General features: G+C 37.7%; 1 protein-coding gene across 2 annotated transcripts in view; it reads left to right on the top strand.

Annotated features, from left to right (window-relative positions):
• Positions 1-16,991, top strand: part of LOC133993773 (zeta-sarcoglycan) — a 169,801-nt gene that overhangs the window by 97,389 nt on the left and 55,421 nt on the right. For both annotated transcript variants that reach the window (XM_062432842.1, XM_062432852.1), the window contains one exon: positions 69-156. In XM_062432842.1, coding sequence (XP_062288826.1) covers positions 69-156 — 88 coding nt within the window. The remainder of the gene's footprint in view (positions 1-68; positions 157-16,991) is intronic.

Genomic DNA, 16,991 nt, shown 5'->3' on the forward strand with positions numbered 1-16,991 from the left:
TTAGCTAATTAAATTTAGTATATTTGTTGTCCTCTTAATCATCTTTCTCCTTTCTCCTCCCTCTTTAGGACAGTCCATTGATCCTCCAATCAGACAGAAATGTGACCGTCAATGCTAGGAATAATCAGGGACAACTGACCGGTCAGCTAACAGTGGGTAAGATACTCACATACACACACACACACACACAAACGAACACAGACACACCATACAAAGATAACATCCACGTACACTACATTGCCAGCAAGCATTTTCTTCAAAGTCCAAACTAGATAATTTTCTCCAAGACATTCTTGTATATTGCTTTGTTTGTGCTTGAATTCCTGAATGCATTTTACCTCCTTCTGTTTACCAAAGTAAATGCTATCTGTTTCCATTAGTGTATCTCACTGAGGCTGACAACCGTGCTGTTTCCTTGTCTAAATCATTTTTCCAAGCTCTTATTGGATTAGTGAGAGCCTAGTGTTCTACAGAAGACGTCACTTGGAGGACGTGTCATAAATTACAACATGTTAGTACTCAATGACTTTAAAATAAATTCATATGCTTTATATTGAGTATCTTTTGTGTGAACGGTTGATACATTGTTTCTCTACCATGTGCTATTTAAGGATAGGTTTATCATTTTTCAAGTCTGTTTCAAAACAATAGTCAGGTGGTCATATGAACACTGAAACAGATGCTGCTTGCTGTAATAGAAATACAATGGATGTCCTCCACACTTAGTCTTTGCCCACTTTGTGTCTCAAGGCAAAGAGTATTCATGTTGAACTGCAGTGGAGAAGGACTTTGACACTTAAAATACAGTAACTTCAGAGGATATTGAATTGATTTGCTTAATTAGGACAGCTGACGCCTCATATTATCTTCAGCTAAACTTTTAGATACAGTTCATACAAAAGGGGCTATGTGGATTTTGTCCCCCATCACATCACAGGGATTTCCTAATGACCAGTATGAACAGAAGGATTGATTCCAATAAATAAGATGTGTCAGTCTTCATTTGGGCACCTCACAGTTGTTTTAGGATAGACTTGGAAAAAGCGTGAACATATCCTTTAAAGAACAGCTACTAGGGACTGACTGGCTCAAGGAATGTGAACAGAAAGATTTTACAGGTCAGATATGGTGACATTGGAATTGTGAATGTAGTTGGAATGGAAATTGGAACATGAGGAAATAGCAGACATTCACCTAAAGAGGAATAAAAGGCAGTGATTGAAGGAAAAGATTATTCAACCTTCTCCTAAGCTAAATATGTGATAGGAAACAAGCATTCATCAGAGTAGAGTGACAGCAGATAAAACCAGGAAAGGGGCAAAAGATCATATTTTTTATATTCTAGATTGTGTTGCTTTGAAAGCAATAAAAGTGAGCTGACGTTGTCTGTATACAGTAAATGTTTTCAGGTTGTGGTTGTAAGCTTCACAATATCTTACCAGTTTGGTGGTGGGCCATTTATGCCTTTTGGAAGAAAAAAAAGTGATTCTGAAAACCATGACACAAATGGTAAATTTGTCATTGCAAATATCTTTCGGTTTTTGATGAACTATTAAGTCAAGACTACTGGACAGAATATTATATCACTGTCAAGGTTGCCAGTATAACCAGTGAGAGTGGAAAGATTGGTAAGCAGTTGACACACAGCTTTACCTCCCCTCCAATACCATCACTGCCTCCACCCTCTCAACCCTCTCAACCCTCTCCAACTGTCTGACTGCCATTAAGGATGCAAAATAACTTCCTCAAACTCAACTCCAACAAATCTGAAGTCCTCATCATTGGTCCTGACTCCCTCACCCACTCCACTCAGAACTTCTCCCTCAACATTGACGGCTCCATCATCACCCCCTCCACCAAAATCCGTAACCTTGGAGTTATCCTGGATCCCACTCTCTCCTTCCTCCCCCATGTCAACCATATCACCAAAACCGCCTTTTTCCACCTCCGAAACATCGCCCGCCTCCGCCCCAACCTGTCTACTACCGCTGCTGAGACACTCATTCATGCTTTCATTACATCAAGGCTCGATTACTGCAACAGTCTTCTCTACGGCACCACCACCAAAGTCCTCAATAAACTCCAATACGTCCAGAACTCTGCTGCACGCCTCCTCACCGGTACCCGCTCCAGAGAACACATCACACCTGTCCTCCGTGAACTTCACTGGCTTCCAATCAAACACAGAATCAACTTTAAAATCCTCCTCACCACCTACAAGGCCCTCAACAACTTAGCCCCCCCTACCTTGCTGACCTTCTTCATCACCACGTCCCCTCCCAATCCCTCAGGTCCGTCTCTGCCAACCTGCTACAAGTCCCCCGGACTAAGTGCCGGACCTGGGGTGATCGGGCCTTCTCTGTTGCTGCCCCCACCCTATGGAATTCACTCCCCCCTCACATCAAAATCTCCCCAACCCTCTCCTCTTTCAAATCTGCACTAAAAACACACCTTTTCATACTAGCCTTCAACTCCTAGCTCCCACTGGACTCGTCATGTTTTTAACCTTTGTTTTTGTGTTCTTTCGTTGTTTGTTTTTTAACCTTTTATAACTTATAAACATTTGTTTCATAGCTTTAAATAGGGAAATAGGGAAATTGTAAAGCGTCTTTGAGCACCGCATAAAGCGCTATATAAGTTTGATTTATTATTATTATTATTATTATTAATGAAAAATGTGATGGAGGAGGCATTAATCTGTCAGTGTTAGTAAAAAATAAATACAATAAAAAATCTAATGTTGTATGCTGAGTGTATGTATGTATGGTCATTAGGATTGTACATACTGGTTCACAGGGACAGAGGCACCAATTTTATGATGGCAGTGATTACAGCTCAGAGCAGTTAAATTTAAAATGAAGTTAGCTGTTTTGTTTGCTTCTTGTTTGGATTTAACATCATCTAGCTTTTAGTCCCCTTATTACAAAAGTTAAGTAGCCTCTGTTCAATACTGACCAGTACACTCTCCCTACATTTTCAACCTTAATTCATGTCAGTTTGATGGCTGAATAAATTAAACTAACTTAAACTAACTTAACGTCCTGTCATCCCATGCTCATGTACTTTCAGATTTTATAAAACAGTCAGCAGAATGAATTCTCTAATAATGTTAAATGATGATAATGATGCAAAAAAGCTTGCCAAGTGATACCACATTTTGTGGATTTACTATGAAAAGCAATGGCGAGCATCCCTTTTGTTCATGGTGGTCATTAATTAACAGCAAAATAAGTTTTATAAATCCATCAGTGATGCAGCCTGTCAAAGAACAAAACCAGTCCTCATCCTCTTAATCATAATATTTCAAACTCAATGTTGTGCTCCTTTTCTCTCTCTCGCTCTGCTCCCTCTTGGGGCCAAATTTTGCACAAGCATGTAACTCTTTCCATAAATGTTCCGTTAAGTTTGAATAAAACCATAAGGAACATTCCCATAAAAGACGCTTAAATCTGAATGACAAAAAGGGATTACTTTAACAGCCAGATGGAGGCAGCGATGTTATGCATGGCATGTTTTAAAAGGGCTTAATATTGGCTCGTATTCATTCTGGACTCTTAATGCAGAGGATTTGGTATTTTCAAGTGCTGTATGATGGATTTCTGTCTGTATTGTTATTGGATATCAGAGGAAAAGAAAGTGGTGGCTGGTAAAGACAAGGCTTTTATATACTGTAAGTGTTTTTTACTGTGGTTTTGTACATATTTGTTTGGTACTTTATAGTAGAGTGTTGTTATGATCATGATAAGGGAAAAACTAAATTCTAAAATCAAATTCTCTCTCATTGTAATTCAGAAATAATAAACGTAAAGTAAAGCAAAACCAGCATCATAAATGGCTTGGCCACTGGTGTATTAGTCATATCACTTAAACTTGGAGCTTAGCTATATGGGAAAAGTGCATGGATTGATGTTTATAGGTTAATATTATAAATGAGCAAACCAATTTGCTCATCCTGTTTGATGTGGATGTATCATTAAAATAAGCATCTCCTACAGGCGGGCCAGGCACTTCCTGTGTCTTTACACACACACACACACACACACGCACACGCACACGCACACGCACACGCACACACGCACACACGCACACACACACACACACACACACACACACACACACACATACAAACACACAGTCTTCCCTTTTCTTTGAAGGTATGAAATCCCTGACAGCTCACCTCCTGCTGTTAAAGCTCCCCAAAGCTTCTTTCCTCACCAGGAAAAGCACTTTAATGCTTGTGTGTGTGTGTGTGTGTGTGTGTGTGTGTGTGTGTGTGTGTGTGTGTGTGTGTGTGTGTGTGTGTGTGTGTGTGTGTGTGTGTGTGTGTGTGTGTGTGTGTGTGTGTGTATGTGTGTATGTGTGTGTGTGTGTGTGTGAGAGAGAGAGAATGAGTGAGTGTGTGTCTGCAGGCCTATCTTGTAGTCAGCAGAATCAGTCTGTAAAACTAGATGGTCAGACAGCCCACTGCAGTTTAGTCTTGCTGTTAGAGGATGACATGGAGTGTCGCGTGATCTAACTTGTGCAGTCAAAATCACACTGTTGATAAAGCTGTGCACTAGTGAGTGTTGAATATACACTGACATATAAATACTGTAAAAATGCCTCATGTTTACCAATGAATATGAACAAATTGCACACAGAGCTTTACTTTTCACACACATACACATTCTGACACAACACACACTAGCTACAACTTTGTGCTAAGATCCCCCAGAGACAGGGAAACCTGCCAAGGAACTTCCATCAATAACCACTTTGTGACATATAAACACACACATACACACATACACAAATACACTACAGACCTCAGCGGCTGGCTGATGGGTTGGAATGGGACAGAATGAATTCTCCTGAGGAGTTTCTTCTTTCAGTCTCCGGAAATCCCTCGGTCTCCTGATGCCGCTACCTCCTGTTGCCTCTGTGCTGACTCAGCAGCACATTTAACACACATACACAAAGAAAAAAAAAGAAAAACACACTTCCCTCCTCTCTCTTCAGCATCCTCATAGGGATTTCTCTTCACCAGACACTTGCCACACTGGAAGCAGAAAAGTTCCACCTCAGTAAACTCCTTATTAGTATTCATCGCTAAAACTCAACAGAGGAACAGCTCACTCTGGCTTGTACAAGAGGTACAGAATCATTACGGTCAATGGTATGGAAAGGTGAAATTCCCACAAATGTTAGAACACATGCATTAATACCAAGACACCATGAGGTATCAGACATGTGCTGACACCTCATTACATCTTTGACGGTCAAATAGGCTCTAATTTGAGTTGCAAAAGAAAAGAAACGATTGTCAAGATATTATTCTAAAGGTGTCTTAAGGTCAATGTGAGTTATTGGTCTTTGAGTGAAATGTCTCGACAGCTATTGGATGGATTGCTATGAAATTTGGTATAATGATTTGGAATTTAATGAGTTTGTTGATCCCCGAACATTCATCTTCTCCCATCATCAAGTCAAAATGTGTCCAATTCTTTGGTTTATGACAACATACTGCAAAATTCCCATCAGCCTCAGCTTTAGTTTGTGTTTCATCCTAATCAGTATAAGCATACTAATGTGTGAAACTAAGAGGACTGACATAGACAGCATCATACCTGCTTAACACTGGCTTGTCATTCTGTTCATGTTAAAATCAGAAACTGGTTTATTTTTCCTTATTTTAAGGAATTGGCAAAACAATACAAAACAATACTACCACAAAAATGTCAGATTGTACAATTAAAAAATATGTCAATATATATTTAAAGTGGAAAGAATTAAAAAAAAAAAAATCTGTACAAGATATTGACTGTGAATGTGCAAATGTTCATAGTATTAACAGTACAATGAGCAAATGTAAAAATACAAAGAATTGTGTTAATATAATGCACCAAGATGGATGTGATGTGATGTGATTAGTATGTAGCTCAAAGCACCACTGTGCATACTGTAAGTACAGGCTGCCAGCCGGGCTATGGACTCTTAGGGGTATTTACTAAGATTGCAGATGTAAATTAGCTTAACCACAGTTCATCTGATTTGTATAAAGTGCAGTTAAATAAGATATGACGCCTTGCAATCTCACTTAGGACCGCAAATCTTTATTAAATGTACCCCTCGTCTTGTTAAAACTAATAAATCCTGCAAGGACACAGAAAGAGATTTGCAGGGGAAAATTATCATATTTTGATGTTTTTGCCTCTTTGTGATGATGAAAATCTACTCACTTAGGGAGTGGTCACACCTTTCCATAATGGATTATCATTATATAAATAGATACACAAACACACACACAAACACGCTTTACATTGTGTCCCTCTGAGGCCCATCTTATGAGACGGTATGAGTACATGTGCCGGCCTTGGGCACCTCATCTCATTTTTATTGCTCTCTCTCTCTCTCTTTCTTCCATCCCTCCATCCCTTCTCGTCCTCTCCATCGTCTCTGTCGCTGTCAGCTCGTTAATGTGAGTGAGAACCTTTCATCTTTGTCTTCTGAATGGACGACCATAAAGATGATGAGTGAACTCTGAGTTTTGAAGCTAAACCTTTCACCCACCTAGGTGATGATGTTCCAGCATTAGAGGCAGTGCAGTGGTGTCTAAAAGACATCGATGGGAGGAAAAATAGAGCAGTGAGATTATCATTGCAAAAGAAGTTCAGACTTTTTGATTGGAGTAGTGAATGACCCAGAGTGGCTTATCTTTGAACGTTAATTAAAAAATCGATTTACACAATAGAAATAAGGAGTCTAAAAATGTCACTGTCCTCAAATTGAAAGAAATACATCACGAACACAAGAACGCACGTCTGAAGAAATGTTTACCTTGAGTTTTCAGTACCACACCAACGTGTCAAAAAAACATAATATTAAATTTAATGATAATTTAACTTAATGTTTCTGTTACTTAATGTTAGACATATAACTGGAGAAAAATAGCAGAAATGCATAATAGAGACCATGTGGAGCTGTGTGTGTGCATGTGTATGAGTGATAGAGGTTGGGGGAGGTTAGGGAGTTAGAGAGACAAAAATCAGATCTTGTTGAACCTCAAAGATACAGAAAACCTCTGATGACAAAGATGGGCCACTGAGTGCAAATAAAGCTAGTGCATACCAGCAGAATATTTCAACAGCTCCTCTAAGGACTTCTAATTACAAAGTAGAGCTATTGATACAAAAAAATGCATATTTTCACTACTGATGACTGGATTCGTTAATGTCCCATGTTGAGCTCAGCATCAGGAAACATTGTTTATTAGAAATGCATTTAAAAGTGGGTTTTCACTTATAGTAACAAATTACACAATATTAATTAATTAAAGAGCTTAAACAAGCCAGTTCGTTATTATTTATGTATCTTTGTCTCTTTACATGCTGGCAGTCATTACAGTCCTATGTGTGTGTGTGTGTGTGTGTGTAAGGGGGTCATTTGCTCATACCGCCATAAAAACAACCCCTCTAACTTTTGAAGTGACTTTCAACATTCATCCTGTCCCTCTTTCCCTTTTTCATCCATCATTCACCACACTGAAACACTCTACTCCGTCTTACCCTTGCCCTTTTCCTTCTCTAACCTCTTTGCTCCCTCTCTCATCCTCACATCCCAATTCTGTTGTGTCATTACTGCCTTTCTCTCCTCCATTTTTTAATCATGCATGGACCTCATCTCTTATTACAGTAAACCAATGAATTCCCCACTGACCTTGTTACCTTCCTCTAAACCCGGGCCCACATTTATCACTTCATTATCTTTACCGTATTACACTAATTATGTTCCCTTTTATCTAGGTGGAATCACTCACCTCATTTCGGTGGCGTTTGGCTGATGCTGCTCAAAAATTGGATTATCAAAGCAGCAAAATTAGAGGACTGAAAAGAAAAGGCCATAAAGGGTAATAGATGGTTAGTGATTTGTGGTAAAATTGGGGTGAATTTAACAATTTAAAGTCAAATAGTTTCACATGTTTTTGTAGTTTCAAGTGCGGATTTGTCGATTTATAGCTGAAATGTAAAAAAATATATATATAAAGGGGAATCATTTTATTTTCACTTTCAGGGATCTGGTGTCACTGTAGCAGTTTAACAATTGGCTAAAATGGATTTCTTATTAGTGTGTGAAGCGAGCAGTTGCAAAGCCTTGCATAAAATTCAATTGTTTCATTATACACAGTCTAATTATCAATCTACATCTTTACAAATCCACCTCTGAGAAACAAATGATGTACAGAGATCACATTTTCAGGGTGAGATAATCCTGGCTTGACTTGTCTAGCTGAGAAACACAAAGATGATAATGTGAGTAGTCTGATTCTATGTGTCCCACCCTCACCCAATCAGCCAAGTTCAGACAGCACATCTTCTACATTTTATGCTGCTGCTCTGTGATCAAATCAATGGTTTTAATGAGGCAATTAAAAATACATAGAGCTGAGCATTAACAAACTGAAATACACTTTTGGGGCCATCAAAGACCCGATAAAGGCATGGATTTACTGCCATTGTTATCATTTATCCTTTTAATTGTACTTTAATTGCACAAAGGCTAATTGTCTGCATACTCTTTTGGCTGCAATATGGCAAATATTGTTTTCATCGCTAGTTCATATGTGTGGGTATGTGTTGCCTTTAGGCATTGATTTAATGGACCATATGAAGCCATCCTTCTGCACCGGTGAGCTATAGGTCTCATACTGTATGCTGGTGGTACAATAATAAAATGACAGATATATAGTACTTCAGGCATGACAGTGCTCTCCTTGCCTCTGGTTTTGCAGGCCTATTCAATAAAGGATGTTTGCAATAAGTTGTGAAGTTTGTTTTATTATAATATGATGGAGACTATTTCCTTTTATGCTTTTTAATAATGCAGTTCAGTATTCAAACCACATTAAGCTGGCTTGTGTACGTCATTGGAAGCGCGATAATGATATCTCACTCTCCATTCTACATTCCTCAGACATCTCATTTAGACTTTGTCTGAGAGGTGTTTATTCAAGTCTGTTGTAATTTTTGATGTGATAGTTCGTGGGTTTTTTTAATTGGATTGTAATATATTTTGAGGTTTACCCATTATTGTGTCCACCCTCAGTAGTCCACTGTAGTTGCATCATTATGGATATTGGAAAATGTCCATTAATAAAGCACTGTGTGTCTCGAATAGAACATTGAGAAAGCTACAAGATAATTTAAAGTTGGAGTTTATGCACGGAAGGGAGTTATACGACCGTGAACAATAACCATTTGGTTTTTTCTGTGCTTAATAAAAGGACATTAAAACATGGGGAAAATGCTTCTCTGTCACATAAGTCAAAAAAGAACATTGTCTTTAGTCAGTAAGGAAGACTTTATCTGTGTTTATGAGCCTGGATTGTTTATTGCAAGAATAGCAGAAAATGCCCCCCTTATTGTTTACCATGAAGCAACAATGTGCTGCCCATCGTTCTTAGCAACCAACTTTACATCTGCATTGCTTTACAATGCAATTGTAACTGAAAAACTACTTGTTAGAACATACTCATGCCATATCAAAAAGATGTGTGGTTATATTGGGTATGTCCCAAATGTATTAATATAAAGCTTGATAGTGAAAGCAGAAGTTGTACAGAATGCATCAACCAACACTGATGCAAGGTGGCAAAAAAAAAGTTTTCTGTGCACTAATAATATAATTTTCCTGCATTGTCTGTTTTAAAAGCATGAATAATGCAGAGTGTAACATGGTTGAATAATCCGCCACAAGGTTAGAGCAATGACTCAGTATTCCTTTAGGCATGTTTGTAAACCAAACATTTATAGCTGTGTGCATTTTGAATAAAGGGATAAAATACCAAAGCTCCCATCTACACTTGCATTCAATTTTACACTTCATCTCCTGAGGCATTATTGCCATATACAGCACATTTACATTTGAAACTGTTGGCAGATGCTTTTGACCAGGGGGACATTCAAAAACTACAAATAGTGAAATATGTTACCATTTGTAAATATTTGTAATTACGAGTTGCAGAGTTATTAAGAAATGAATATTCATATAGTGTGTTAAATCAGACATCATCAGTGCTCACAAAAAATGTAATGTGATAACCTGCCCAAATGCAGGAGCTGTAATATGGCATAAGGCCTTTATTGAAATGTAAAAGGTCAATTAATAAAATGTCTCAGTTAAGGCTCACTAACTCATATTTAAATGTAAGATTATTATCTCCCCCAGCTTATATATGCCATGACTTCAGGATATTAATGTAATTATGTTCACAGAGGCATGTAAGTCACTAGAAAGCCATAAAAATCAGATATACCCTAGGCCACGAGTTCTTCAACTTTTCCAACAACGGAAAAAAATTCATTGTCTGCTATGAATGTGGATGGGAAACTTTTCCCTCATTTTTTTATGTCTTGCTCCTACGTCATATGATACAGTAAAACGATCGGGTCTGAGACTTGGGCTTCTCTTGAGGTTTGAGAGGCACAAATGCTGATTGTGAAAGTCAGTGAGCAACATTGTTCCCAGCATTGACTTGCTGTTCAGATCTTATGGAAATTTGTGCTGCTCCATGATTGACATAAAGTGAATCTACTTGGCTTGAAAACTTTTTTCCATCCATTTATCCAGTTTGCTTTTCTGCTTTTTTCCAATAATGTAAAACAAAAGTGGCAATCTCCTTTTTAACTGGTGCCACACCTTCATATAGATTGGTGCATTGTTTTGGGACTAAAGTTACAGTGTCGCTTGAGTGAAAGACGCATCTGTGCAGGCAGTGCTAGAAACTAAAAGTGAGGAGTGTTTCATACAGTCTGTCACAAAGGTTTTAATAAGTTTGGTTCAAGTTAGAGCAGCATATAAACATCCCACTAGATAATCCTGATTCTAGTCATCCTTATTTCCAGACTTAACTTCACATCAGCTTTAACCAGTCAGCGATACAATCTCAGCAGGCAGCAGGTCATACATTTCCATCCATTCCACTTTTTCACTATAAAGCACACAACTGCAGCTCATGTTAAATGTATCAATTGGACACAGGCTGCAGTTATTTATTAAAAAATGTTTCCTTGCTTTGGGCGACTTCAGTATATTATTCATGGATTTAAACCCCAGATTGCATGATTTCAAGGTGAGCACTGCAAAACCCTGAGCTATTATACAGTACAAGTAACAGGGGAGTTCAGTAGCAAGAAGATTTTTGCTTCCTACTTGTAGGACTCTATGCACAGTGTTCTCCTTGTAGCTTTGTTTACGTATTGTTGGTTTTACTTTTGTCATTTATTCTTCATACTATTCATGCTGTGAGCATCTCAGCTTTCTTTCTTCACATCTGCCCTTTTCCTTGCGAATATATTAGATTTGCACTTCATGCCTCATGTGTTTTAAAGTCATGAACTAATTGTTCTCATATCAGACTAACCACTGATCACATTACAGCTGGTTTAGTTTATTGTGTTCACTCAAGTAAAGCTTTTAATGAAAAAATGCTATTTTACAAACTTACTCAGCTATCCAGTCTTCTTAAAACAAGTGGAAGCTTTTCCTTGTGTCTGTCATAAGGAATATGATGTGTACATTAGAAACTGCATGAAAAGATACCTCAGAAACGTAATAATCACTGGAATAGTAGTGTGCATGCAGACATATTGATTATGATGCTATGCTGTACGTCATTTCAGACAAAAATGGGGGCAGATTGACTGAAGATATGGAATGCACAATACAATACAGGACTATTTTAGTAAGATTATTTTAAAGGGAAAAAAAGACCTGTCACTGTCTATAAAGGAAAGGGAGAAATAATAAAATTACTTTTTGTTTTACTGAATAAAGTAACTTTTACTCAAAGCTATGGTAGGCTCATCACGTATTTCTTTACTGCTGACAGTAGTTGTGTGGTTGTGTTTGAGGCTTTACATTTTGTAGGAATATGTCGAGCTCTGTGGTAAAACCTGGTCTTTTCATCTTCTACCATTTCATCTTCCCTCGATCCCACTATCCTGACTCCAGAGATCAGGTTGATTAATGTAGATGACAAACAGCACTCATTTATCTCTCCCTCTGTCTCTTTCTCTCCTCCCTTACCATATTAATGACTGTAATCAACTCTAAATAAATAATTTGTGTCCGCCAGCACATGAATCTCACCCTCCCACCTGTGGCAAATTCAAAAGTTGAATTAAAAAGTGCTTTCCTGTGCAGTTTTTTATTATTTCTCCCCACTATCTCCCTTCCCTCCTTTTCATATCTTTCTCATCATTTATCTTTGTCTGTTTCTTTCAAGGTGTCACACCTTGAAGAGATTAAAAGTGTGTTGTGGCACAGCAGAGGGCCTGTCTCTCGCACTGACTGGTAGAAACACTTCAAACACTGTGGTGACCCTCTTGTTTCCTGCTGTTGCATCATGGTCGTGTTGCATGCTGTTTACTTTCAAAGGGCCAAAATAATACAGTTGTTTTCCCTTTTGCACCCTTCTCCCCCTTTTTTATTCTGTCACTCCTTGAGCTGTCCTCGATAATAATACTTATCTCTAAAAGTTAAAATGTCTCACTTTTAACTGCAGTCAACTAATTTGCTCTAGGTTTACTAATATTGTCACCCTTAACTGTGTGTCTGCACCGTACATTCAAACTGATATTGATGTTTTTGGGTAGGCTTTTATTTAGGTGGTTTAAATACATTAAGCTGCTGACTGCGTCCACAGCAGTACATTGCTTAGCTTCGGTGCCGGTACTCCTGCCTGCTTCTCCAAACTGGGAGCACGCTGACCGAAATCTACTGCGGGCCATACACTGACTGTGGATAACTACCTCGACCCCACTTCTTCAAACTTCAAAAAAGCTGAACTATCCCTTTATGAGAAAAAGACGATACACTGCTAAGCTGAATTGCATGAACAGCATTATCATTCAATCAGATAGGAATAAAGTGAAAAAGAATTGGTAGTGAAGACACTTTGAGGGAACTGCAGTATGGCTCATCAAGGGATCTGTGGTGTATAAAATGAGTCCCAGAGAGAACAACGACAGATAGCAGCATTTGCACAAGACTGTCTTAAACCAAATGCTGCAGCTATACAAAGCGAGTGACTTTTGACTGGAACTATACGCAGTATAGTATATATAATACAATATACAGTATGTATAGTGTATGCCTCTTTGATCTGATGACCATGGCAGAATACTTGTGTTTTTTGTACTTTTTTAAACCTAGTAGCCTAGAGATTAAGATTCATACCATATAACCTCAATGTCACTGGTTCAATTCCAGCCAAGGACCTATTGTTACATGTCATATCCCTTTCTCTACAATCTACAATCTTTAAACTGTTATCAAATAAAGGTAAAAATAAAACCATGCATGTAATTCCTGTGTATTAGCTTTCATTAAAACCTTTTGAAAAAAATGTTATTTGACTGGAAAGCAGTCATTTTCAAGTTGACGGCAAGTGGATAACCTTGTTTTATCAAACTAGTATCCCACACAATTTCACAAAAAGCTTGCTTTATTCACATCTCAGTTTCAGAAGATTAAAGATTACACTATACAAATAATGTTAAATTTAGATTATTATCTTATTTTCCTTCAGGGGCCCATACCAGGCAAATCATCAGTACAATAAATTCCAAAGTTTTATATATGCGCTTCACTAAAAGGGAGGGTTTTAGGTTTTTAAATATAGTATAGTATAATATATGTTTGTTTCTGAACATTGTTGACATTAATATACCAACACTTTTCTTCATTGGTTGTGATGGCCATTCAGTTTTAACTTCAGTTGATTAAGTCAAGAAAAAGTGCTAATATGGAGCCAAATGCAGCCAAGCATTTGCTCAGTGGGAATTCGGCATTATTATTTATATAAAGAAAGCAGAGAAAGATTTTGACTAAATATTTCTACACATTCACTATGTGTTGCGTAATGGAGTTTGTACAAATCCCCCCTTAGGAACATTTCCCCTTGCAGAACACACAAAAGAGCCCACTGGGCTTTTGAATATTCATTAAATTTGACATTCTAGACAGAAGGAGAACTGACAAGCATATCAGGCTGACTTACTCTACAGAATGCTCATCTTAATCCACTGATAAGCCCTGCCATGTTTGAATAACTAATCAAGAAGTTAAGCGGGAAATCCAGCCAAAGCCAAAATTATCCACCTGACATATAAAGTTATTTTGCACTGTTTGTATACTTTAAGTGTAAACCTAAAACAGAAGAGTTTTCTCCACTCTTTACACTGTTTATGGTGAAGAATACTGCAATCAATACATAGTCTCTTGTTTGCTGTACCCTCCAAATTTTGAAAAGCATACAACAGCAGTGTTTCTTCTTTCATTAAGCACATACACTTTCAGTAATTTGCATACATGAATAACAACTCTTCCCTTGTGGTCGTATCACTAAGAAGGACACTTAATTTGGCATGTGTGTTTGTATGTGTATGCCAAGGCTGATGATCAGTGGAGCATGGCCAATGGGAGGCTTAATGCCAATATAATCTAAAGGAGAATTTGCTGCTGGTGTTCAGTTGACAGCAATTTTAAAAAAAAACTGTTAACAAAGATTTATAAAGGAAATACATAAAGAGTTGAGCCTGCATGAATTCTTGTTGTGCCTGATTTAGTGGACTTTGGGGTTAGAAAACTCATTGATTTTTAAGAGCGTGCATGTTTGTCAATGACAGAGGTTCCAAGAAGGAAACAAGAGTTTGTCTTCATGTGGGAACAGACATCAGGGCTATTGCACCTCCTGTTGCATTCCTGGATACTGTAGCACCATGTCTGTTAATTTTGGCCAATGATTAATTCATGCATAGCACTCACAACATGTTGCCATAGCACTATTAAAAACACAATAATGTGCACACGTTCATGTACACATAATCAGACATGTCATTTTTATGTACATGAAAATCCTTAATCATATGTCATTACTTTTCTATTTATAGACACACCGGACAAGCAACACCAAACTAACTGGTGTGTGGATTTATAATAACAAGATTGTTCTGTATGTCCAAGGCAATATCTCACTAAGAAAAAAAAGCACACACCAGACTTTGTGGTTGTTTGATTAATAGTGATTAATCTGATTGTGAAAACATTAGTCTCTTGTCCCTCTTTTCCTAGACACTGGTTTAGTGAAAGAATAATTGCAAGTATTATGGGACTAGGAATTAAGTCAATACTTTAACCCCACAAAGCGGTGAAGTGCCTAATTTAACCACCACACTGTAATACTACATGTATAGGGCAATGTATGTCAGAGACACACATTTTTTGGACAGGTAAATGTGAAATTATGAGGACAGATAGCATCTTCTATTATTGTACAGCTCCTTTCAGGCCAGCTATTAGGGTTAGGGTAAGTTAAGGTTTGAGTTTAGCCAGAAGTCCTCCCAACTTTTTTTTGTCTAGACTGTGTAAATGTTGAATGGGGCCTGGCTGAAGATACCAGGCTGCACTCCAATTCATAAAAGGTGAAAAGTGATTTAGCCAATGGCCAGACCAAGACAAGCATTAAAAGCAGCCGGAGGAATCTTAAAAACAGTCATAAAATCCACATTTAACCATGTGCAAGGACACTAAAGTTTGAATTATATAACCTCATCTTTTAGTTAAAAGCCTTAATGCTGCATTTAGCATATTGCCAGAATTTTGACCTAAGGAAAACGATAGAGTGATTTAGATGATAAAAAATATGGTTGACTTTCTCTACATAGCCAAAGGACAAACATGGCCTAATTTTAGAAGTGTTTCTTGGCTGGAGAATACATTAGCATTCACACATGCAAATATGCACAGCAAGGGATGTATGCAAAAAACTATTTGCAAGCCACTTCTATATTTACATGGATGTCACTTACTATTTCATCCACTCCTATGATCTCTCATGTGCAGGAGAGTGAGCTAAGGATAGGAAAGAAAAGAAAGGTGAGAGTGGTAAGGAGGCTTCATCAAAAAGCTCATTGAAGCTCATTTTATTTAAAAAATCATCTTGACCTGTATGAAAAAATCACCCATGCAAGCTGTGTTTACTTTGCTTAGTCACACTCGTCTTTGTAACTATCCCAAAATCCTTTAACAGTATCTTCTTGCGTCATAGCCCTTCATTGCTATAAGCCCTATTTTAAAGCCTCAAATTTAAAATCCAGGATAGTAAATCCATATAACTTTATTATGGCCTCAATGCTGTAATGTGCAGTAGTAAAGAAGTTACACAGGGACCATTTTAATGTCCTCTATTTATTCATTGCAGAATACAAATTAGAGAACTCAGAATTTCATTCACATATATCAGATATAAAAAAGTATCTCATTTGTTTTTACCCTATTAAGAACTTCAGCTGCAAGAACAAGAGAAGGAGCTCTCCAACAGAGGTATAGTTAATTGAAGTTGTAGTGAAAGAAGCTAGAAATACATACATGAAAGGTAAGTTAAGAAAACGTGGAACATTCAAGGCCAAGATGCTCTTAGGTGGGTAACAGTACATTTGTGATGAAAATTAGATCGATTTCTCCAGCCTCAGATTGCAAAAATGCACATTAATAGAAACCTCTGTTATTTCAGTGGAGTTTTCAACTCTCCAACAGTACATGGCTGTCATGGCAAATGATCATAAAAATATAAAGATCCAATGTCATTGTTGATTTCAGTATTAATGTTTTTGCAGCCTTTGGGGAACAGCATTTCACATGGGCATTATTATTCATCATGGGTTATATGTCACAGCATGACAAACACTTCATGACGATGCCTGAATCAAGGGGTTGTGGTTAGTTCAGAAATATCTGTAATAACAGCTAGACAGAAATGATTAAACCTTTACCAGTCTTTGTCTCAGTCAAAGGCCCCTTGAACTGCGTTTCTCTCACATCTACGGAAACTTTACATCACATTGCAGTTCTTAACAAACTGATATACTAATGAACATTGGGTGATACAGCAAGTTAGATAATTCATCAATGTCATTGGATGCTTTGGGCTCTATGGGTACCCTTTTGTTCTT

This window comes from Scomber scombrus, chromosome 2 (assembly GCF_963691925.1).
Source record: "Scomber scombrus chromosome 2, fScoSco1.1, whole genome shotgun sequence".
Lineage (NCBI taxonomy): Eukaryota > Metazoa > Chordata > Actinopteri > Scombriformes > Scombridae > Scomber > Scomber scombrus.